The sequence below is a fragment of the Amphiura filiformis genome, chromosome 4, assembly GCF_039555335.1.
Source record: "Amphiura filiformis chromosome 4, Afil_fr2py, whole genome shotgun sequence".
NCBI classification, from domain to species: domain Eukaryota; kingdom Metazoa; phylum Echinodermata; class Ophiuroidea; order Amphilepidida; family Amphiuridae; genus Amphiura; species Amphiura filiformis.
In genome coordinates, this window is record NC_092631.1 from 9,335,321 (window position 1) to 9,361,324 (window position 26,004).

The 26,004-nt window shown below is 34.4% G+C and overlaps 1 protein-coding gene across 1 annotated transcript in view; it reads right to left on the reverse strand.

Moving 5' to 3' along the window:
- LOC140150532 (gamma-aminobutyric acid type B receptor subunit 2-like) overlaps positions 1-26,004 on the reverse strand; it is a 219,208-nt gene that overhangs the window by 36,452 nt on the left and 156,752 nt on the right. The window contains exons 7-11 of the mRNA XM_072172561.1: positions 20,021-20,177; positions 17,160-17,257; positions 16,380-16,443; positions 7,460-7,552; positions 3,593-3,743 (exon numbers count right to left, since the gene is read on the reverse strand). Coding sequence (XP_072028662.1) covers positions 3,593-3,743; positions 7,460-7,552; positions 16,380-16,443; positions 17,160-17,257; positions 20,021-20,177 — 563 coding nt within the window. The remainder of the gene's footprint in view (positions 1-3,592; positions 3,744-7,459; positions 7,553-16,379; positions 16,444-17,159; positions 17,258-20,020; positions 20,178-26,004) is intronic.

Below are 26,004 nucleotides of genomic sequence, written 5' to 3' on the forward strand. Positions count from 1 at the left end.
TTTCTCCTCTCTTTGCTTATTCCTAGGGCTCCTTTTAGCATGTCTGTTATAGTGCAATGTTTTTGTTACCCAACAACTCAAGTTACATACTACCCGGACATACTGACAGTGGATATGTACGTGAATCCAAGTTGAGATCAAAGACATTCAACACATTAAAATTCACATACACAATTCATAAACTATTGAGAAAAGGATATACCCTTCAATCCCATTTAATGCAATGTCCGCACATCGTGCAGTTCCATCTCCTTTATATTTCATATTGTCAAGGGACGTGCTGGGTATGAATTTCACAACGCGATTCGAGTAACGATTTACCGCAAGTCATTCCCATTTACAATGTCAAAGACTCGGATAAAAGCAGCCCACAGTGTCAATTTCACATTCATGCTTTTATAGAGCTATCAAGCTTTTGTCGATGTGCAAGATATTACACAACATATATTTTATGTAACAAGATTATATAACAAAATCTTTATGTAATTTAATTGCTATCAAGTAATGGCTACAAATGTAGAATATTACAAACTCGTATTAAAACACTATCAATAGGAGAAATGATGTTTACCCTTGACATTCACACCCAGAGGGCTGTGTTATATGCAAGATCATTTTTGATGCAAGAATCCGGTTTCTGTGTAAGGACAAAATGTTAAGTAAATCAACTGGTTTCAAAGCCGTGGAAATGAGTGATATTTGTGAAGGGCTCAATATAACACGTTTAAAGGAAATCCTGCAATTACGAAACTCTTGCACATATTGGCAAATGAACTCTTGATAAACTCTTCAGCGAGGTTTGATTAAGGATATACCTCCTTACATTTTATGCTGGAAATATATTAAAATGTTTATGCGTATGCCGTTAATTACGGAACAGTGCATATTATTTGCCTCGCTTTCCAATGTGTAGGATCTGAACTGGAATTTGAGGCAGTTTCGTTAAAACCGAGGAATCAGATGCCTCTAATATGCAGCCTGATGCCAAAACATCACCTCTTTCTCCGTGGAGGTGGATGCATTTATATGTGCTCGTGTTTTCTGACATTTTTATCGCGTGTGAAGTAGGTTCAGAACTGTGTATTACTTGTTGCTCGAGAAATAGGTTCTAGAAATTGTAAGAGCCCCGAACGGTTTTTTCTGGCAACTAATCTAAAATAGTTTGCAGAACATTTTCTTTAGTTCTTTGTAAAAATAGTTCAGGTGGAAAAAACAGTGGCATGATCCATTGGAATTGTATAAATAAACAATTTTTCAGGTGTTTTTAGAAACCTAAGAGTGTAGAATGAATTATTGTAGTTTATTGCACAGTTACAGGAAAAGCCTTTCAAATTGGAACCAATAATAATATTATTACGAAAACGAAACCACACGCATAAAAAGTGGTAAATCAGGTTATCAAATCCATGTGAACAGAATGTGAAATAGGTTGATTGAGATAAAATTTGATTAGTGTGTTATCGACAGAAATAATCATCAGAAGACCTTTTATTTAAAATCAGCCGTCGTCAGCTGTAGCGTTAGGTACTTCTATCCAAGAAATGTGATCCGTTTACTAGGAACAAAACAGTATATAGTGCAAATTTTGTTCCTATAAAATGTCAAAAATTGAGGTCGATAAACTTATCCAAGACCCTTACTATATTAGCAATTTCAGTTGAATTAACACAGCTTTCAATAGCTGTTCATGATCCAACCGCGATCGTACATCGCGTATTTCAAACTACATCGCGAACACACGACCTTGGATACAATACTAACCAATCACGAGTGCGTTGGATTCACTTCCACGTTACGCAAGCACAGCTACACGGTTGTTTGATGTAATGTAAAACTGTTTCCTTTTTAAGTCAAGTGGTGGAAAATGATGGCGTAATTTATCCTAAATCTCTTTAGCATCTTTACAAGAGGTAGACACTTGTAAATTGGTATTAGAACATCAGAGAAAATACAAAAAATGTCAGGGGAATTGTCAAAAAACGTATTATCATAAAATGTAAGGAATAAGTCATATTATTTGCCTAATTTAAATTTGACATTATGTAAATAGTGCCCTCAATTTGTACACAAATGTTCAGTTTATAGAATAAAAGTAGAAAAAAGCAGAAAACAATGAATAATTTGATATACAGCCTGTCTCAAAAATAATTGTGCAAGTGAAAAGCGCCCTCTCTGGCAATTAGAAAATACCGTTGTGACATAATGCTTACATCAACGTCAAGGGCGTAGTCTTAGCTCTGAAATGCCATTTGTTCTCTTCAATTTGCTTGTTTTAATCTCGAGATATATTTAGTTAAAGACGAAAGGGTAAAATCACAATTGTGCCACTTTTACTAGAGAAGAGTGCTGTACATGTAACAGTGATAGCATCAAGTTTATCAAGAGCGCCCGTGACGTTGATTTAAGCATTATGCTACAACGTATTTGCTAATTGCCAAAGAGGGCGCTTTTCACTGGCACAATTTTTTTCTTAAAAATAGCTTTAAAATATAATATGTATTAGTGGGATAGCTGATGGTATTTTCCAGGTCTAGAATTGATTATCATATTATGTTTTTTGTTGAAAAAGTTAATAAATGACCACATCAAGCAACCGTGGCTGTCATACATCGCGCAGTGTGCGCACAAATTCGTCACGCTATGTCAGACTGTGATCATTCAATTGACATTTCTATTGTAGATTCTAATCATTTGCCGATGATCAGATTCGTTCACATTTCTTCAGAGTTTTCCTGGACATTCCATGTTAGCATAGTTAGCAAAGATATCTGATTTTGAGTTGGCGGCTGTAGATTCATGTTCAAAGTGATTCATGGATTCGATAAGTGATTGATGAAAGTATCCAGTTTATTTTATGTTTCATTTGTATAAACTTATAATTGTGACAACCATTTCATTACGACAGTTAACTTGTGGTCCAGCGAACAGTGTTAAACAAAATGTATGCACTAGTTTGCATGGAATGTTTCTTGTTGACCGTAATCAATGATCTATAATGGAGCTTTAGTATCTAAGAAAGCAGTTTGCCCGTCTCCCGCTTCCTTTTAGATTAATATGATGTTAGGATCTCAGCACCGATCAAGAAAAGTTGATAAGTTGTTTTTTAAAACTGTTTTAAGTGTTCTCGAAATCTTACTGACAGGAAACTACTGAAGAGGTGTATCTTGTTGAAGCCATGGTGCACAAGTTCATCAAACTGATTCAAATTTGATCACAAATATAGGGCTTCTGAAAGTGGGTCATAAATGTGAACGAGTGCAGCAGATATATAATACTCCTACTCTCACCATGTTTCGTTACGTAAGACTAGATCTTTTAATGGGATTTATTCCTTTTCTTTCCAAGAGGCAATATTTCCTTTAAAATAGACCATTCGTGCCCCCGTGCCTTTTTTGTTTTGCTTTTCGTACTTCATACCATGCCTTTTTTCTTGATGGTTTAGACTCACGGCTCGTATGAGTTTCCGAACCACAGGCTGGAAACCCTCGTGTTGGAAATCCGGAAACTTCAAGTTACACACTAACAGTGGGCTTAAAAATTGTCAATTATCAACAAAAATGTACTTATTTTACCTTATAGCTACAAATCGTACCTTCGGTTTCTGTACATTATGTTAAATATAAGGAAGAATATCGCCAGCCAAATTCCAAACACAGAAAACACCACCATGAGTATAAAAACAGCTGGATGTATGATTTGAATTTCTCTTTTTTCCATGACAGAATCCACAGGCACTTTACCACCTGATGAAAAAAGGAGCATTTAAAAACATTCAATAACAGTACACTATCAACGTTAAGTATAGACCTATGTAGTGGTCAAGAATATGACACACAATGGGCTATTCCAGTTGAAACTCAGTATGACCATTAGGGCTTTTCCAGTTGAAACCCATACTCCCTCTATGGAAGACATGACCTTAATCTCCCACACAGGGGGTGTAGTTTTCAAATGAAGTCACCCATTCAGCACAGTTATATGATGGCGCTATTTAACTAAAATCTTGTTTGCGTCTTTACAAGGGGTAGACACTTGTATAATAGCATTAACATCATAAAAATGAGTAACATATAGCAAAGAAATGTTCAAGCTACTTTTTATCATGAAATGAAAGGAATAACTTATATTTATTGGGCTAAATTTAATGTAAAATGTAAAGAGCGCCCTCAATTTGCACACAAGTATACAGTTTATAGAATAAAAATTAATACAAAAAGGCAGAAAAAAAGATGAAAAAAATTGATAAAGAAAAGAAAATCTAAGTTAAAAATACCTAAAGAATATATGTGTATATTAGTGTGACAGCTGTTGGTATTGTAAAGGTCTAGAATTGAAAATTATGTAATGTTTTGTTTGAAAATTTAATAAATGATCACATCAAACAAAAAACCCCATTTGAGATTCACTTGTTTGGGTTTCAACTAGACTAGCCTGAAGGTCCTCCAAAATACTTTCAACTCTTGATCTATAATCTATATATCTAAAATCTTGAACTACAATTAAGGTTAAACCTTGATTTCTTATTATACAAAATACTATCTATCCATTAATTATATCAATTGCTTGAACAATGTTTCTACACAAGTCCATGCAAAGGGAATCATACCACATTGACTGATATGTCCAAATGCACACGGTCATGCATATAAACACAACACAACAACTATTTAGGCCTTATTATGAGATAATATCTCAAAATATATGCATTCATTTTTTTAAAACTGATATAACAAAAAGACGCCGAGTCATGTACATTTGGATACTCCATTAGCCCAAATTCTAGTAATGGTTCTTTATTATTTTACGAGTACTTTTGCATCTAAACTACGCACATTAAACATAAGTATTGCAACATCGAATAATTCGGTAAACTGTAAGTTGAACATTCATCCAATACCGTATTCCTTCAATTTCACATAACGTACTAGATGGCAATGTTTTTTGCATGAAATAAGTAAGATTTAGGCTAATCAATAAGCTGAGAGATGTCCACTGTGTTGAAATCATGTTATGTGCTTACAATGGTGGAAAAAACTGAAAGCCGATTAAATGAACAGGCAACCTTTGTCACCAAATGGTTTAATTGGTTTCTGCAAGGTATCAGAAGAATGATGGTGGAAGAATGAATTTATGGATATGCTGGACGAACGAAATTATCAGCATTGGACGACAAAGGTCCTCCATCCAAGGTATGGGGGACTGATAAGAAAATACGGTCACGTGGGAACAAAATGCGAATGACCTTGGTGTCACACCAAAAGATTGTCTTGTGTCTTCATGTCATTATGTCCTTTTTGGAGTAACCGTGCAGCCTTCTTTCATTACCATTTGCCTGATACTAGGTATGTCACAGTGGCTGCACAATAATTCTGCTACACTGTGCATGCAAGCATAACAGTGAATTGAAAAGCGCGCGCTTCAAATTTTGCCATTTTTAGAAAACATCCATGTCGATAAAATGAATTTCCTCATATGCTTCATTTATCCAAACTGTTTAAATTTTTAATATATGGTGTGTGAAGCCTTTCCGAGGCTAACATCGGGTCCTCAAAAATTAAAAATTGTTTTGTTTAAGAGCTACTGCCTGTTTTTATGGATTTTTGAAGATCGCTCATAAATCAGTAAATATAGGCCTGTTGAAATAAAGGGACCACCATTTAGCTGAAATACTAATCTTTCTTAGCATGTAAATTATTTCCGTCGACAACGAATGAAACACTTCCCTAAAACTAGTTGAAGCAAAACATTAATCAAAGATATTTTAGGGAGTAATTTTCCAAACCACAATAGCTCTAAGCCATTGTGTGTGTCCAAGGCCATACAGTAGAATCGCTGTTCCTTTTACCGATTGTCCTCCCATGTTAATCCAGATAACAAAATGTTAATTTAAAGTCTCATTGCAACTGAATTTTTATTTTTACTTTTCGGACTTAGCTTTGAGTAATGGTGACACATACCATGTTTACAGTAAAAATGAAAATTATATTCCAGACACCGTCAAAATGTCAAACTTTTTATTGTTTGTATTGTTTTTAAATAATTAACTGCAGTTCATTTATTCAGCCTCATAACAGGATCATACTAAAAAAATTATGATGAATGAACAGACGTTCATTAAATATTGAAAAAACCCAAAATTACTCATGCCTAATTTGCATAATAATATCATGAATACATAATTAGCTGTAATTACTTAATTTGCATAATTAATTACTTTTTGTGTATTTTTTGTTATCAATTGAAAGAACTTTATATACATATGTGTGCAAAAAAACCCACACCTTTATATCATGTACGGTTTTCTATTGGCATCAATTTTGCATATTAATTAGCTGAACTTAGTCATTTTTTGAGATTTAATTTGTCTGCAGATTGGCCGAAATTGCTAAAATAGTATATTTGGTTAATTTATTATAATTATTCAATGATAGATTTTTTAATTTTGTTTTCTTTAACGAAGTCAGGAAAGATAGGCATTTAACATGTGATATTTAAATTAACGCTGCTTTTTCAAGCAAGCGTCCAAATAAACCGTCAAAATCTCGAAATGTGGCAATTTTGTCATTACAACCATTTGTGGCAGGATTTCATTCCATCTACGAGCATCTTTAAATTGACACTATATCAAAATGCATTGACCGATTTCAATTCTGTTTTTTGATTTTTGATGCTTTAATAAAGCTCAATAATGTAGGAACATTAAATAACGTGTTTCTGCTGCGATTATTTTTGAGGTGATATGCCTACTGATACCTTGCAGAAACCAATAAACCATTTAAAAGGCATTTGGCCATTGTGTGGACAAAAGATGATTCGTATCTGCGTTCAGACATTACTCCACCATCGTAAGCAGTGGAAGAAGCCCATGATTTCACCTCAGGTGGTACCTGCCATCCCATTGTCTAGCCTGATTATATTTATTTCATGCAAATAACATTGCTATTTAGCCTGTTTAGTACATTAATGTGAATGGACTAGATATGGGATAAACTTACAGTTTGCCGTATCCTTGTTTTGTTTAGTGTGGGTATTACTATTACATAATAAAGGGGGTGTAATTCCTTTCTTTTGATGTGTTTACATTAAAGATGGTTGAATTCAATAATTTAAACATGACGGGTTACGTCACGATGTACCACATTAACCCCTTCAGTGCGAAGCAAACTATTTCAAAAGAAAATAGCGACTAAGATATAGGGCCAAGTATAATCTATTCATGAAAATTCGTGTATCCGTAGCTAATTACAAAATATAATACTATTCTAATGGTAATGTAAACTCCCAGCGGGGATTTCATCCGAGTCAGTTTTTCATATGTATATGCTTTAGAGACCAAAAACGTATAACTGATTTTCATCGTTGAAGAAATGCGATATAGGTTGGCAGGCATAAGTGCATTACATATAAATACTTATATTACAATTGTATACAGCAAATAAAACGTAACGTTATACCGTACCTTTCCAAAACACAGGGGTATCGTTCTCAAATTTCAGCTCTTTTCCTGGTTCGGCGGCAACATTGTAAACTGCTATTCTAACATCGGTGTTATCTAATGTGCAATAAAAGAAAACAAGAACACGAGTTGAGTTCAATTGCAAAATAACGTCGATGGGTTATTCTTTGACTGACATGAACGAACAATTATGTAATTTTGAAAAGCATTCATAGAATACATTGCGCAGCATTTTGTAAAAACATGCTCGCAGATTTGATGCGATGTTTAGAATCGTTAAATTGTTTACGCTATGGCTTTGCCTTATGGCTATTAAAACTTTTTTGAAAAATGGCATGGGAACTAATAATATTTTAGTAATAATGCAACTCAACAAACACAAGTTGATATGATTACTGAAATATGAGTATCAACAAAGTTGCTTGTAATATTATTCATCCACGAGCCATGATGGTTCAGGAAATAACATGTTTCAACAAAACTACTACGGAACAAAAGGTAGAAGAACCGTCGAAGCATGTCAGTATAAATAATAAAGAGTGTAACCGACCAGTAAATTTCTCAGTTGGTTTATTTCAATATTTGTCTCAGCTGATGAATAAATTATCAGTTCTCAATACCAATGGGAACATTTCTCAGACAAACTAACACATTAAGCCGACAAGTTTCATCCCGATTTTGTCAAGGTTAATGGTTAGGAAAAACTGTCAGAAACGGATCAATGAGTATGTTAGGCATTGTATTTCAAACTACCCTTAGGGAAGCGAAAGCACATATCCATATAATAGAGAGCTTTAATACACACTTTCCAATTTCAGCAATACTAAGCATGATACATCGTGTGGCCACCATTAAACCCTTTTACTGCTAATATCAAGGAGGACTGAGGTGCAAAGACCATGGCACATGATCGAAGTTTTGGAATAAACTCATACAAAATATTCCAGAAATGGCACATACGCATGTAGACATTTTATAATATATAGCTTAGTGTAGTGAGTCTATACGAATAATAGATTGTGGTATTTTAAAAAGTACAGACTGATTAATATGTGTGTTTTAAACCTCGCAGCCGTGTGAAGCCCAAATCCCCTCTCATGAATTGCTTCATGCACACGTTGACACGTCATACCAAATTGACTTCAAAATCGAAAAGCTTGTTTTATTTTTGCATTGCTTCGAGTATTTGGATACGAAATTATAAATATGCTCCAGTAGGAAATGTACACCTGGTACTTACACTAGATACATAGATAGTGATGTAGATCTACGTGTAGATAAAAACACTTGGAATGGTACATTTGCCATTTTTCTTTGCCGAAAGCGCATTATAGTTTCGCCAGCTGAAACCCTAAATATACAGGACGCAAGTACACGTTTAGTCAAGTAAATTCCAGCAATTGACTACATGATGTTAAATATTATATAAGCTTTAACCCGAATCTATGTTATCCATATTTACATTTCATACTCAATGGTATGCTCGTCTCTCCGTTCAATGTTTCCCAATGTTTTCAATGCAAAGATTCTCTTGAAGACTGGAAAAAAATATCATTGAGTTACGGTCCAATCATGCAAATAATCCAATGGGACGGCACTCGGCAAAGCCACTGGTATTCCCTCCAGTATTCACCTTCTAAATTGGGTTTACCAAACCGTTTCTGGTAGATTAAATTTTCATATTGCCTGAAAGTTCATGTGGTTCGGATATGTATGATTATGAATGTTAAGCAAGATGAGTTCAATGAAACATTGTTGCTTGAGAGGTAGTACTACTATTAGCAGTATGCTTCGATTATATTTATAAATACGTTCTTTATGAATACGCACGTGACCCATGGGCACGACATACCAAGACCAGCAAGCGTGACCAAATCCTCATGCATTGACCGCTATACAGAAGAGGATAGGAACTCTACACTGTAGATAAATATTATCAAATTTAAGTATTTATTGAATAGCAACATTATTACACATGGGGGGATTCCGAATTTATAATATGTTATCAAAAACAACATTTTGAAAGTATTTGACGACGGAAAAAATGTTCAACGACGGAAAGTTTACAATATAATCACAAAGTTAAACAAAATGGACAATTTTGCTGCACAGTAGTCTCATGTTGTTCCGCCTTTGCATTCAAATGTATAGGAAGACCACTCGCTATGTAGAAGGTCACTTCGAGACTTACTGTGTGCAAGCTGTAATGGCAGCGCGGTGTATTTATAAAAACGTAATAGTCAAAAAAATTGACATCCCATATCTCGTTATAGCGAGACAAATAACAATTTCCGTCACATATCACCATCCATCATATTCAGTGATTTATTTGTAGTGTAATTATCTAATATTATAAAGCAGTATAATAATACATGTTCCGTATGTCAAAATGCTCATGCAATGATTATGTAACATAAAACAATCTTGTTTCGTGAACGCATCTGATGCGACATTTCGTTTTATAAGTCTTCATTCCTGTAAATACACTTTAATGTCTTCCTAAAATGTTCCAATTTCTCATCATAAAGTAAAAGATACTGCACATCTGGATTCTTTTAAAGGGAGACTCCGGCAATCATAACATTGTGCCTTATATGCTAGAAAAATAATTATCAAGCACAAATCACATTGTTTTATTTAAACCAAACTCATATTGACCATAAACACGAATAAAAACAGTCGGCTCTCAACACGCGATATTCAAAATTCAATTCGATATTCAAATTGTCTAAGTGCAATGACGTAATGGTTATTTGTGTTCAATTGTCGTCAGCCTTCATTGTATTACTGTATTACTGGGACATCATTGCACTCGGCGCCTGGGAATTTTGAATATCGCGTGTTGAGAAACGGATGTTTTTATTCCTTTTTATAGTCACTATGAGTTTGTTTTAAATAAAACCATGTGATTCGTGCTTGATAATTATTTTTCTAACATATAAGGAATAATGTTGTGATTGCCGGAGACTCCCTTTAAAACCATTCATTAGAGTCACGCGGTAGCCGTGACCAGCAAGTTTAAAAAAAAAAGACTGATAAAGAAGTCTAATAACAGATGCTCCCGCGAGACTATATTTACACCTAACATTAAAACACTTGACTTCTATTGTTCGATGTTATTTTTCGCTGGGTACAAAATGTATCTAAAACCATGCTAAATGTTATTTACAGTCCCAGGTGTAATATCTTGACAACTCATTAATTCAAAAGGGCCACCAATCCTACAGTCAATCATTGTTCGTAATAAACAAATATTTTTGCTTCCATTTCACGCGGTATTTCATAGCGAAAATTAGTGGCAAATCATACTGATCCAGAATTTTTAGACACTGCCACAGGTCTACCTGGTTATCACCTTCACACTACTTTTTCAGATTCACTTCCAATTATACCCTAGCAATTTCTGAAATACCGTACATACAAATTCCGAACCCCATTCGCCAAAAAATCTAGTTTTTCACAATATTGTTTTGTTCTTTTTGGACGACACATCAATTCATAATAATAAACATTGTACATCGACACGCTACTTCACAGCCGAGTCCCGTGGTGTAATGGTTAAGGCATTGGACTCCTAATCCGCGGACTAGAGTTCGAAATCCGATGACCAACTTATTTTTTCAATATTTTATTAAACAATAATTTTATTGTCATTAATCAAGGATAACACAATTTTAATCATCCAGTGCTATTATGATATTTTTTTTTTATCAAAGCAAGATGTTTGATTTTCAGGGATATTATTTATTACATTAAGGGCCTATTTAAAAAGAACCTATGTATAGTGCAGCCGCTAGCAGAAAAAATAATAAAAGAAATCTTTTTATTCATTTCTTTATTTATTTAAATCTGAAAACACAAGAAACTAGATCAGGTTACCAATATTTTTCTCATTTTTAGTTCTGTCCTACCACGGGGCGATTCGCATGATAATAGGACAACAAAACATGTGATATGTATGTATGGTTGTTGAATCGATCTAGAGACCTGTCCCTTTGCCATCTTCAGCTATCGTAGAACTGTATTCCAACATGACTGTCATTTCAATTGTTATACCGTTCCGGTTGGTTTATTGCATACACTCTATAGGTGTGAAAAATTATTGTTCCAATAGTATGGAAGGCCAGCAGGGACAAAAACGTATCCAAAAAGAGACAACCAAATATGGAAGGCAATTAAAGTCATACGTAAAGACAAATTAGCAAAGCGGCAAAAATACCCAAATGCCTATTAAAAGGAGGGACTGTCCCAACCACAGACACACGGAACCCCCGATAGAGGGCACACAGGGCTTGAAGAATGAGGGAAATTAAAATCACAAACCGCGAAAGACCGCCAACAATCGCCGCTTAATAGGGATGTCAAACTAGATTGCCCTACATGGTTACAAAGAACCACACACCGCGAATTTTGGATATCCACCTAAATTGCCCCGCGGGGCTACAAAGAAGTATGGTTATCCAACAAGCTTAAGCTATAAATTACTCACTCCCCTAGAGATCAGGGCTTGAAGAATGAGGGAAATTAAAAACCACAAATCGCGAAAGACCGCCAACAACCGCCGCTCAATAGGCATGTCAAACTAGATTGCCCCGCAGGGCTACAAAGAACCACAAACCGCGAAATATGGATATCCAACCAGTTTAAAAGCCACCGATAGAGGCCAGGGCCTGAAAAATTAGAGAAATTATAACCACAAACCGCGAATGAACGCCAAAAACCGCCGCTCACTAGGGATATCCAACTAGATTGGCCCGCAGGGCTACAAAGAACCACAAACCGCGAAATTTGGATATCCAACAAATTAAAACCACAAACTGCGAAAGACCACCAACAACCGCCGCTCAATAGAGACATCCAGCTAGATTGCCCCGTAGGGCTTCAAAAACCACACATCGCGAAGTATAGTTATACAACAAGCTTAAACTATTAATTAACCCCTGATAGAGGGTAGGGCATGAAGAATGAGGGAAATCAAAACCACAAACCGCGAAAGACCGCCAACAACCGCCGCTTAATAGGTAAATTCAATTAGATCTATAAATCTAAATAACTATCAACCGCGAAATTTGGATATCCAACTAGATTGCCCCGCATGGCTACAAAGAACCCCACACCGCGAAGTTTAGTTATCCAACAAGCTTAAACTATAAATTAACCCCCGATAGAGGGTAGGGCATGAAGAATGAGGGAAATTAAAACTACAAACCGCGAAAGACCGCCAACAACTGCCGCTTAATAGGGAAATCCAACTAGATTGCCCCGCAGGGCTACAAAGAACTGTCAACCGCGAAATTTGGATATCCAACTAGATTGCCCCGCAGGGCTACAAAAACCACAATCATTAATACATAATTATCTTGCTAAGTCGTGGCATTTAGACGCTTCCGTAGTATAAGCCTACATATACACGCATTTCTCAGCTTCAATTTGAAGTAAATCGGACTGACTCTGTGTCTCGCTGGCATCGTCAACATTGGGTATGTGTTGTTCATATTTACATTTTCTTAGTTGCCTTGAGTAATTGAAGTATATTAAAATGTATATGTATCCCTATTAACATTACAGTCACGCGGTAGCTGTGACCAGCAAGTTTTAAAATAAACGGCTGGTAAAGTTTTATTAAATTATTTACTGTCATAAATCAAGGATAACATAATTTCAAACATCTATTTTTCGTTTTATTCGTTTTATGGAGTAGCTCGTACGCGTAACCCGATGACTTTCCGAGCTTAGAGCTGCTTGGCTACATTCATAAAAAGAAAGAAAATCCACCAAAAAACGTTGACAACGTAAAGAAAGCAGCAAGTTTAAAAAGCCCCCACCTCGGCTCACTTTTTGAAACTTGGTCCCATTTTGAATATCAACAGCAAATCGGTGTTTTTAACGTTTAAACAATAGCATCATTGCCATTAACATGCCTACTTGTTATTCGTTTAATTCAATCATTGATCATGAACTTAATAATTATTATAAAACAAAACATATATAGGATATTGGCCAAGAACAACATAATAACCTTTCTGATCGTTCCAGAATGCTAACAACTTAATATCGCATCGGCACATTAAAGATACATAATACTTCTGGAAATGTTTTAAGTTGATAATTATGACAAAGTTTAAATCAGTATCTTTTACAAATGGGACCAAGTGTCAAAAAGTGAGCCGAGGTGGGGGCTTTTTAAACTTGCTGCTTTCTTTACGTTGTCAACGTTTTTTTGGTGGATTAAATATATACATCTATGTTTGCAAAGCAAATATTGGCCTTTAAGGCCACTTGATTGCGCATTGTACCCCTATAGCTAGCTGCATGGTTTATACCTTGACGAAAAAACCACATCGAACGTAATTCGTAATCCTTAACCAAAAGTAAAAAAATACATATTTAATTTAATCTAATATTTATATCATTTACAATCATTGCAGTACATCCGTTTCACCTCTATTTGATCCCTTGACTTGACCTAGAAAATTGAGACAGGTTGGCACTATTTATTCAAAGCAACATATTAATTATCTCGCATCTATTCATACACTCGTACCAGCCAAACAGAAAAGCTATTAGAAAATTCACGCGGCGTGTATTAATCGTGTCTAATTGCACTCGCGCACACTACGCGTAGTACACACAGTGCTTTCGAACGCGTTTGCATCATGTATGATTAATTTTCCTTTGAGGTGGATGCATTAATATATGCTCGTATTTTCTGACATTTTCGTCGTGTATGAGGTTGTTAAAAACTGTGTAATACTTGTTGCTTGAGAAATTGGCTAAAATAATGCACGTTCACTGAGTGTTGATGCGTCTACTACACTCCCTCTTCTGGGCTCGTGCATTAGACGCATTAAAGTGTCAGCCCCCGTGCATTACTACATATATTTTACTTCTCCCAACAAGTTATACGCGGTTATTTTAAAACATCTGTGCTAAATTTAAATAGATATATTAATTAATTAATTAATTAATACAACTTTTGAAATCCACGCGCGTTACAACAACTACGTACAAAATGCTCACAAGATACTGCTTGTCTTTGCCAAATACTAGATGCAAAAGTAATCCAATCTAGTAAAATCGTGTCCGCGTGCTTTATAATTATTCAATCCGAAATTTCACTATTGTAACAATTTGCGTCACAACGTGAGAATTTTTAAATTATTAAAATATCATGAAAATGTTCATATTGAAACAACCAGGTAATTTCGTAAAGTGGGTCGAAGAGAAGCATGACTTAATGGTGTTTGCACTCAAATATTGTTTGTTTGTTTGTTTGTTTGTTTACACTATTTTGGCCTTTGAGCGGGAACAACATATATTTTGACAAAATATGCGTAACGCTCAAAAAATTGTATTTTACAACATATTGAGACAAATAAAACTGAGGAATAACACAAGAGGAATGGTATGGGTATAAAGGAGATCCCAAGATTTGATATAATGGGTGTCAACACTGTCCTGTGTGCATGCGTTTTCTCTGGAGGGGAAAACACCCAAAACGTTAGTCTGATATATTATCGTTGAATTAAGTCAAGAACCGCAAGACCTAAGTAAATAAAAATGATTATTTACGTCCCTGACTCATTTTCTACAAGTTTAATTAAAGTCCCACTCAATGATTGTTTATAAATTGCTTAAAAGTGCTGAATAGGTCATTCAAATTGTCATTTGGTATTTTTAAAATGAAAATGTGGTAAAATAATGAAGAAAACAGCAGTATTGACGAAGTTGAAGTCCCATTCAAATACATGTAGCTATTATATTTTGTTTTAAATACATGGCTTTCTGCTGAACCACTTGCAGGTTATGTTAGCACATCTATGACAATGACATAGGTACCAAAATTTGAATTTTGATGATTTTTACGATCGTCCTGATGAGCAAATCACTGAATGGGCCTTTAAGGGAATTTAGATGGCTTAAAACTGTAAAGATATAGCTCTTGTCATCCCACTTGCCTTAAAGAGCTTACATCCCAGGGCTTACATTTCGTGTCTATGGGGTGCATAACGCTAGGGAAACATTGGCTCGTATAATTTATTTCATCCATGATCTCTTTCCTTTGAAAACATGATGTTACAAGTGTTGTATCGCTTCTATGTATAGCGTGTGAGCTATATCGGCGATGAAAAACATTCCTTTGGGGTTCATCTTATAGAGAATTAATGCTTCAAACGCAGTTCCTACTCTTACCAGAGAGGAAAAAGAATAGTTCTATAAAATAATTAAGGTATTTAAGAACCTTTTTAACCATGTTAAGAAACATCAGAATCAGTCCTGAATGCATGGTGTAAGGAAAGTGTGATTTACTTTTGCATGTTAAATTACACGCTTTTTTTCTATTGGGACCAAAGCTTTAGATATTGTAAAAATAAAGCAATGGCGTTTGTTTAAAGGCATGTCTTGATAAAATAACATGTTAAATTTGCACTTTCATTTCTAAATTAATTGAACTTTGCTAACTTCATGTAACTAAGACTTTAATTATTTTCGATTATCTTTTATATTATAAATTATATGAAACTCAGTACATGATAATCCAATTAAATAAATACTAGTGTAAAATGTTTGATTTTGGTAAAGAATAAGGATAGCTAACCTCATGTAGTTTCAATTTTCAAAATACCGGTACTATCAATAATATCACGATTATTGTTTCATTTGAAAAAATACGGTGTTATGATTATTTAAAAAAAACTATTGCAAGATTGAATACAATGATTAATATTAGTTTTTCAGGGTCGAAAATATATGAACAATGCGTTTGTTGATGAAGTAGCAGAACACGCCATTACGTATCTTCAAACGAATATGTTGCTATGGACCTTGATTTCAAGTGTGCAGATTGTATCAAAAACATAGTAAAAATAGCATTGTCTCAAGGACGTAATAACCTGTATCCGGTAGCCTTCCTAATACTTACTTTGAGTTTGCATGATACGAATAAGGCCTTTACGATCTCCGGAATCGGAAAACAAAACAGGACCCTGAAAAAATAATGAAACATATGAAAAGGTTTGACTACAAAAATGATTCTTTTATAAATGCATCTACGCACAATTTCCACCTTGATATACCCGAACACACATATATTTCCAAGCACAGCTAGTCTAGTATATACGCAGTCTAATTTATACTACACGGTTGAGTGCATAGCATCATAAGAGCTATGTGAGATCTAGTGGAAAATAGGCATCTGTGATTGGTTTTTGTCCCAACCTCAAGTGTCCCCTTCATCCAATCAGAAAAATGTTAATATCAAACGTTAGGTCAACAGATAACGCAATTCAATGTTTATAGCAAGGCGAATGTGGTAAATCTGTTGAAAACGACCTATCCCGGCACAATTTTTGACCAAAATTTAAAAGTCAAAACCTGTTCCTCACAATATCTTTTAAACATTTTTTGTCATTAAATGAATGAGCACACTTATGTTGTCTATATAGTGGCCTCATTTTAATGAGCACTGGCCAATTCTCTTTAAATTGCAATTCTTGTGCAAGAAGTTACTTTTCGCCTGTTTTGTCATACGGTTGTAAATTCAATGAACTATGACTTTGCTAAAGAGCGCTTACAAATTGATATGACATCGTGAAAACCAATCTATACTAGACAAGATAAAAATAAAACGTCTCTAATTGATTTACCAGATGTGAACTTCTTGATATCATTTGTTGTTAGTATTGTAGGCACAACAACTTACCGTCAGTCCTGGGAAAGAGGTATTTGCCATTATATCATAAAGCATATCACCCATCTCATTATCTTCATATCGAAAATCAAGAATCGATCTTGACGGGTCTGGGTAATAAGCGTGAAAAAGACAATAATTAATATGCATTTTGTTTGGTAAATCAAAACTTGACTGGTTATTTTAGAGAAACGTTTTAATATTAGTGGGAGGAACTGTATTAATCCATAGTTATATTTGGGGTAAGGATTTGGCTTGTATTCTGTATATACTTTTTGTTTTAAGGTGTGACTACACCCCTGATAAATTTTGTGACTAATTTTGTATTTTTCACAAAAAATAACTACACACTGGTAACAAAAGTTATGTATAATTATTATAGGGGCAAGGAATCCAATTACTTCACTGAAATGTCAGTGATTCAAGACAAGTGGTCCATTATATGTGTTACAAAAAATGAGTTACATTCTAGCGGTACCTCTTTTCTTATCATAAATAATGTACCGCTTGTCTTCAGTCACTGAAATTCCAGTATTTCATAACTTTTGTTACCAGTGTGTTATAATTTTTTTGAGAAAAATGTAAAAATAGTCACAAATTTATCAAGGGGTGTAGTACCACCTTAAAGCTATAACCCTAGTACCACGAAGGGGGAATTAAGGTTTATCAGGTATTAAAAACGCGCATGTTTACGCCCAAACGACTTGAGCTAATCGTAGAACCATATCCTTCGCGCTCATTTGAGCGATAACCACTTTTGCCTATACTTTTATACAGAATTTTTCTATTTTTCCAGGGTGCGACCACATTGTAGCGACATTATGTGAGGAATAGATGAGGAGTGTGAAGAGCAGACCCATTATAGCTATACATTGGTACCAATTGTAACAGCATACGGCAGTTATAATAAAAAATAAGGAGATTGCAACAACCCTCTCTACGTAATTTTACTGCAATTACTGTTGAGTAAAATGGGAACAGAGCAATAAAATGAGTGCATTAACTCAGTATGGTTAAATTGTACTCATATTGAGTAAAGATTTAATCAATATTAAGCTCCAGTTAACTCAATTTTGTTCTGTTTCCTTTTTATTCAACATTGAGTAATTTTTACTATTTTTTTAAATTAAGAGTGTTGTGTTACAATAAAACAGTAAAACCGTAAAACATACCAAAATGGCTTATTTAGTGCTAAATGTAATAATGAATTAAACAAACACAATGCAAGCATACTATTATCTGCACAATTTACCCAATACTATTATAGTGACAAGAAGAAATTGAAATCCGTGGTTTAAGGGAACTGGAATGAGCGTTTTGAGCGTTTCGACAGTATTTTTTGGGACATGAGAGCACATCAGACATATCGAATTGCATTCTGAATACGAAGAATGTCTTTCTGATATCAAATAGTTTTCATTTTATGAAATTTACGATATAATACAAATTTTATGACAAATTAATAAAATTTGATATATTTCACTTTTTTTGAGATATAACAGTCCTCGAAAATTTTTTTACAAATGTAATGATATATTCTTAAAGTGTATGTAGCAGGCAGGAAAAGCCGACGATCAATTGGAAATTTTGACCTTTCATATTGAAGTTATGGATTTTTGTCCCAAAAAGACCTATTTTTTGTTTGTGTTTTGAGAAAAAATCCATATCTTCAATACGAAAAGTCAAAATTTTCAATTAATCTTCTGCTTTTCATCCCACCTACATACACTTCAAATATAAATCATCAGATTTATAAAGTTTACTTCGAGTACTGTTAAATATCAAAAATATCAATTTTTAATGATTTGCCATAAAATGTGTATCACATTGCGAATTTCAAAATATCAAAATTATTTGATATCAGAAGGACATTCTTCGTATTCAGAATGCAATTCGATATGTCTGATGTGCTCTAATGTCCCACAATAAATACTGCCCAAACGTTCATACCCCTTCCCTTAAGAAATAGTTTCATGAATAAAATCGATTTTATTAGATTTGTTTTAATTTAGTATTGATTCAGATGATATACGGTATGCAAATACGAAAAGTAGTAATACAATGTAGTTTAATATACTGATTGTAACAATAAAAATTATACAATTGCAATTTCGCTTTTTAGAAAAAAATAAAAGAAATCATGGCAATAATGCTATATGCGGTGGAATAAGAAATGTCTTGTCTTTGCTAACATAATCCAAAATGTATTATGATTATTATGATAAAAACTTCTTTACTAGTTTGGGCTCAAACGCTAGGGTCAATTAACTAAATCGCCCAGAAAATGAGTTGGATCACTTTTGACATTTTCGCGCATATCAAGCTTGCATCGCGTAAAATCGACTTCAATGAAAACAATTGCATTTATGCTAAAAAAAAAAAAAAAATCTAAGGGGTCTTTTGCTACACAAAGACATGAAAGTAGCCCAAGCTGTTTTAGGACTACTTTCCACAGTTATCTATATATTCGCTCGTAGAGCACCGATTTTATTGAAACAATAAAAAAATTACCGTGACGATCAAGTAAAGTTAAAAACAATCAATAAGTGACATGTTTGCCTAATAATTTTTCTATATTGTATAAATGTTTTTGTTACAACCTGTAGTTAAATGTGTTACAGGTCACCAAACATTCATGTTTGCAAACCTAATAATCCTCACTGATACTCTAATCTTCAAAACATATAACACAATATAAAACATATAAACAACTTGAAACAAGATAAACAGAAATATATTTAGCTGTGTAACCTGATATGATCACAGCATGTCCATCAAATGAGAGGTAAGTAGTACAAGATATGACAAGTTGCTGATTGCTAGTATTATTATGACATTAACGTTTTAATCTGAAATATATAATTGATGCTTACTCATAGCTTTTAGACGCTTGACAGCTTCATCTAGGACCACTGCTGCAGTCCATATCGAGTCATATCCATAGGCAGCTTCCCCAAACCCAAATAGAGATTGTACGTTGGTAGTGTTGCCAGTTCGGATGCGAAACTCTCGGATGTAATCTTCAGCACTCTGAAAGAAACCGAATATGGAATCTTTGTTTCACAAACACTCTGAAGGCGAGATCTTAATACTAAACGAGCGGAGGTTGACTTTTGATCGATGAAGTAGAACGCCTTTTGCAGCGCAACAAAATGCGCTCTACATCATCAGTGAAAAATCAATTGCTTTGATAAATTTGGTGTCAATTCAATTTTAAGGGATCTAGACGTTTAATATTCGTTCAACACGTATTCGTTATTCAGTTCATTTTTATCGTCTAACGAATAAAATGTGCGTTGACGGAAAAACATTTTGATGTTATGTCGAATGTCTGATGGAAACATTACTGAAAATTGAATGGGAATAGATTAAACAACTAGGACATGTTACGTCGAATATTATAACACCCATTTAAAAGTCTGTAGCGATCCTTACACTCAGATCGATAGCGACGAGGTTTTAACAAATGATATGGATTAGTCTGAAATATGAAATTATTATTTCTACATGGTTTTACCAAAGAAGATGAGAACCCCCTGTAGGTTTTTGCCACTCCTATAACCTTAAAGCTTAGACTACTCTTTAGAGTACTCAATTCGGTACTTTGCAAAAAAAAAAAACCCTCAGACTTGAAAATCCTTACGGAAAGCCCACAGCATAAAACATCCATATACTTCATCCTTGACTTTCGAAAATCATTCGTCACTACTTGACAATGCAAGCGTATGGTCACTGTAATAAACAATTCTTGACAAATTACCAACATTTGTCTTTTTTCCTAATGCTATTAGTAATAGGATGGCTAAGTAAACCAAAAGGAACGTGATAATTTATAGAAGTCAACACCCCTCCTTGAATGTATGGTCAGTTCTTGATTGGCGGTTTAGAATTATAACCAAATTGAAACATCGGCTGATACTAATGAAGAAAGGAGGCTGCCTATTATGTTTCATCTAGCATGGTGTAAGACAATGTAAGACACAATAAATATATATTGCTAGGATGGGAAACAAAAGATACCAGCCCATGTAAATCTTGATACCTTGAACACCGTATCTTCTTCAAATGTTATGACCTTCCTATAATGTTATATTATAACATCTTATAACTAAATCCATTTATGCAAAAATAAATGAATGCAGTAAATCATATTTGATTTTAGGCAACAATCAGTTCCAATCACATTAAAATTGAAAGAAATATTCCACAAGGATTACGCAACTGCAAATAGACATGGCACTCTGCCATATGTTATTACTTCTATAATGTTTGTATAGATAAGGCAAATGTGGGACTTAATGTTGATCATAAGACAACTGTATGTCAAGAATAGTTAAATGGTAAATGACTATTGTTTTCACTTCTCTTTTTGTTAGCTTGTTAATTCCCGTGAATGATTTGCGACATCCTTAAGGCAAATGACGATGCATTACCTGAAATGTCTGAGAATTGAATCGCGCTATTAGGAATACGTGGTTTGTGTGTTCATTTAAATTGACACATTCCACTAATGACTGATGCTAAATTAGTTGAAAACGGCGCCTTAAGATTTATTGCTAAAAGGTGGCGTGTTTAGTCCTATTCCTCTTGAAACCTTTTAAAGTTGTTAGAGAAAAGTTATGACTGTTTTGAGTCATCCACTAGCGTGTAACAAATTCGTAAATTGTCAATCCAGTTGTTCAAACGAAAGAATTATTTGTTTCATACGTAAAAATATGTTTATGGGCGCGATGATGTTTCTCTACTTTGATAAATTATGTAGAAAATTGTTTATTTAGAAACAAGAGTAATCACCAGAAAATTATCCCACGTTCTTGTGTGTTTCGATTCTTGCTTCAATGTATCATGAATGATTACTACCATTACTTACTTTCTGTTTACATTCATATTTCTATAATCTTCACGAAGTTAATGTGACTTGTATACTTCTCTGGTTTATCGAATAACAGAGTAGTGCAGGAATATCATATTACTATTTCCTCAAGCATTGTTTCCAATATACACATTAACTTTCATAAACTAACATATTTGCTACAAGGGGTATTGTTAATAACATTATTGTATGTACAACTACAACAAGACTCACTGCAGATCAAAAATGAGAATACACATACACTTGTTCCCATTTATTATGCTTTCCATCGCCACTCCCAAACAAACGACCTTAGTATCATTCTGTATTGTGTTTCGCTAGCTTCCCTAGTAATTAACCCTTTTACGTATGACCTATATTGTAAGTGGTAACTTGATTTTCAATTTACTAGATAAACAGATCCAGCTTCGGTTTGTCGGGCAGCCAATATTTCATTACAGGTATTATCCTAAAGTAATTTTCTGTTGTAATTGAGCGTATGTAATGTGAACTGCATGGTACCATGATAAAACCATAATGTTTTATACGGTATTATTGACATAAGAAAGTCCACATATATGTTAAAAATCAGTTTGTTATCTATACTTCGATAGTTTGTAAACTGTACGACGATACCACGCACGTTGTGGCCTAAAACACTTTCACAAATGCAATGGAAAAACTAACTCACTTCTTTAGCTTTCGCCATCAGGTCTGACGGCCTGATTACAAGTGACTTGGTCCACTGCTTTTTCCGTGAAACGGTTTGTTGACTTTTCCCGGAAGTGATGATGATTTTGTTTTGAGCAATGGATCAAGCCATAAGAAGTGAGTTACTTTTTCACTGGATTTGCCTAGCAAAATGTTTGAGTTATTGAATCTATACTCCTATAAGTAATGCGTCTATTTACTTTCACTTTATTGTAAGTGTAATCCTTTAGTAATCACATAAATATAACTACGTCCACGCACGCATCGCGTGCACCTCTGCACCCACCGTTTAACGAGTCTTCCTGTTTAAGTTGATTGTGGTTCACGTATATAATAATGCTGGCTTAAGAATTTGAATTTCGTTGAACATGGCTGAAGAAATGTATCCCTTTCTAATGTATTCTCTCCGGGTAGGTCCGGGTATTGTCTATATAATTGTTTGATTCACTTTGAGATATTAAGTTCTTGGTTTCGCTATATATCAGAAGCTTCATATAGCGTGAATTCCCAGGTTCCTGTCTCGAATGATGTGTGCTTAACTATACAGTTAACTATATAGCTGTAGACAGCGTTGCTATTATCTGCTTGATATCCTTGCTAATCCATCTGTTCTCTAGCGCCCCTAGCTTTTCAAGGTGCAACAATCTACTTTACTAAATTATGTTGATTCAAATTTGAACTTCCTTTTCAATAATAATTGCCATGTTGATTTGGAAATGTCCATTTCAAAGACCTTGTTGGAAATAATAATGTGGATTGGTTACATAAATCATCAGCAATTCAAAAAATGGCGCTGTGTCAAAAATGATTACATTTGAAGCATATTCAATACGGTCGATTCACAATACGATGCGCCTCCAGCGGCTGCTGGAGAGATGTCAAAATACGCAGTGCATCGTGGGAAAATGTCGACATCCAAAGCCCAAGTTTTACAAATACAACATAGGAACATGCGTGTTTAAATGCCATTATATATAAGTATGTTACCCGCGAAATCAGACTAAAACAGCAATTAATAATTAATTTGTATAATAATAGATCCACTTTTTATCTAGTGATTACACGGAATCTTTCTTGGAGCTGTTTCAACATTATTTTCAAACTCGCGTGTTATTAGCACACTCGAATGAAAATCTAAAGGTGGCTAGAACGGTGGTGTCGACTCATGCAGCTCAACAATTGGACTGGCAAGAGCAACCGCTGGCGGCGCATCGTATTGTGAGTCGCGTGATTTAGTAGATTCACAATTTATTCTTACTGTACTTACTGCGTGATTGAAGTCTTTACACCAGTTTAAGCGTTAATTTTAGTGGAAGACCAACTGTTTAAAATTTTTAAACAACACTGTTTACGCCGGTCACTCTAACAACTTCTGTTCAAAGTTTAAACAACCTTGGGTTGTTTAAACTTTAAACATCCAATTGTTTAACATTTTAAGCAATATTTTAAACAACCGTTCTTAAACATCTGGGTTGTTTAACTTTAGTTGTTTAAATGTACACAGTTGTTTAAAGTATTTTAAACAACAAATGTTTAAAACAAACAGTTGTTTAAAGCTGTTTATGGCTGTTGTTTAAAACAACTGTTTAAAACATACATAGTTGTTTAAACTTGTTGTTTAAAAGTTTTAAACATTTTTGTTTGTTGAAATCAATTTACTTGGGAGAATGGGCAAGATGAACTGACTGTAAAACATGCAAATCAGCCCCATGCATCTGTGCATGAGCTGTGTGAATGTGATACATTCAGAGGTAAGTGTTTGGTTATTGTTTGATGTGGTTAAGCTTACACTCACACTGTACTTGTCGCGGCTGCATACTACTGCACAGCTTGCATCATTTAGTATGTACAACACACAACTCATACCTCTGAATGTATCAATTAGGTCTGGCATTTCTCACTTTTGGAGCAAGTCAATCACATAGTCATCCGCCATGATGATGAATCTGACCCTGATTTCAAGGAAGGAAACCCCTCTTTTGCAAAATTCGATTTTTTTAAACAACGTTGTTTAAAAGTTCCTTTTTTGGTATTATTCATGAATTAAACACACACTGTTTAAAATTCAAGGACTGTCTTTTAAACAATGTTGTTCAAAGTTTGAACAACACCGTTTTAAACAGCGACATTTTAAACAGTGTTTTTGCTGTGTAGCTCACATCCAATAATATTCGGTACTAGATATGCCTGCACAGAAAAAAAAAACACGCAAATTTGCGCATTGTCTAGTGAACGTCAATTGAGGGACATCCTCTGATTTATTTCAAATATCCGTAATCCAATTTTTCTTGTCTAATTACTTGGACTCATTTTTAAAAGCATGTGTAGATGTTTTCAAACGAAGTCTCGGCAAATCTTCATTTTGTAGCGAAAGTAAATTCATTGATAAAGGTTATCCTAGCCTGTGCTAGTTTGATAACGAAATGGAATGTTGTCTCGAATAAAAACCGACATAAAGTCTGTTTTATGTTGAAATAAGATTCTATCTGAATTGACATGGTTGATAAGAATAATTAATAACATTATGTAATCCAAAACCAATTGAGTAGAACATAAAAAGCTGGAATAATAATTTGTTTTAAAAAAGAATAGAATTTTTGACACATCCCGTGTGTGCATAATTATAATTCGGTTTTACTGAGCTCAATATTTGCGCGGATATAGATAAATATTTGTTTAATATTACAGAAGTTGTATTTAGTGTAGCCACGTGCAATGCATATTTGTATAACATAAACATGGATTTGACATTTTCCCAGAAGTACCGACCTGATTTTACAAACGCGGATTTACTAGTAGCACACACAAAAAAGCTTCAATTATTTCTTATTTAGTTCTCTAGATAAACCATTCTAGTATACTCCACATGTATAAACACCGCAAAATAACGACGTGTAAATTTATTTCCATAGAATTTTAACGCGCTACTCCCAAGGGGGTCCAGATTTTAATATTTTACAGTATGTGATTTGATCTAAGTATTTGAAACATGGTACATTTTCCTCAATATGTACACGGCGGACCCGGTTACACAGCGAGATTCCTTACTAAGGGCTATTTGAGGATAGTCCAAAAAGAATTAGGTTAAGCGTTATGGTTGCAGTGATGTTTAGGGATAGGTTGATGTATAGTTAAGGTATTAGCGAGCTTTCTGACTAGCGACCTTCAGGACTAGCGAACTTTGTAACTTGTGGACCTGCAACTTAATTAAAGTATGGTGGATGGGATGGTATGCCTCAATAGGGTGATGAAGCTACCACTATTTTGTTTATACAATTGAAAGAAAACATATTT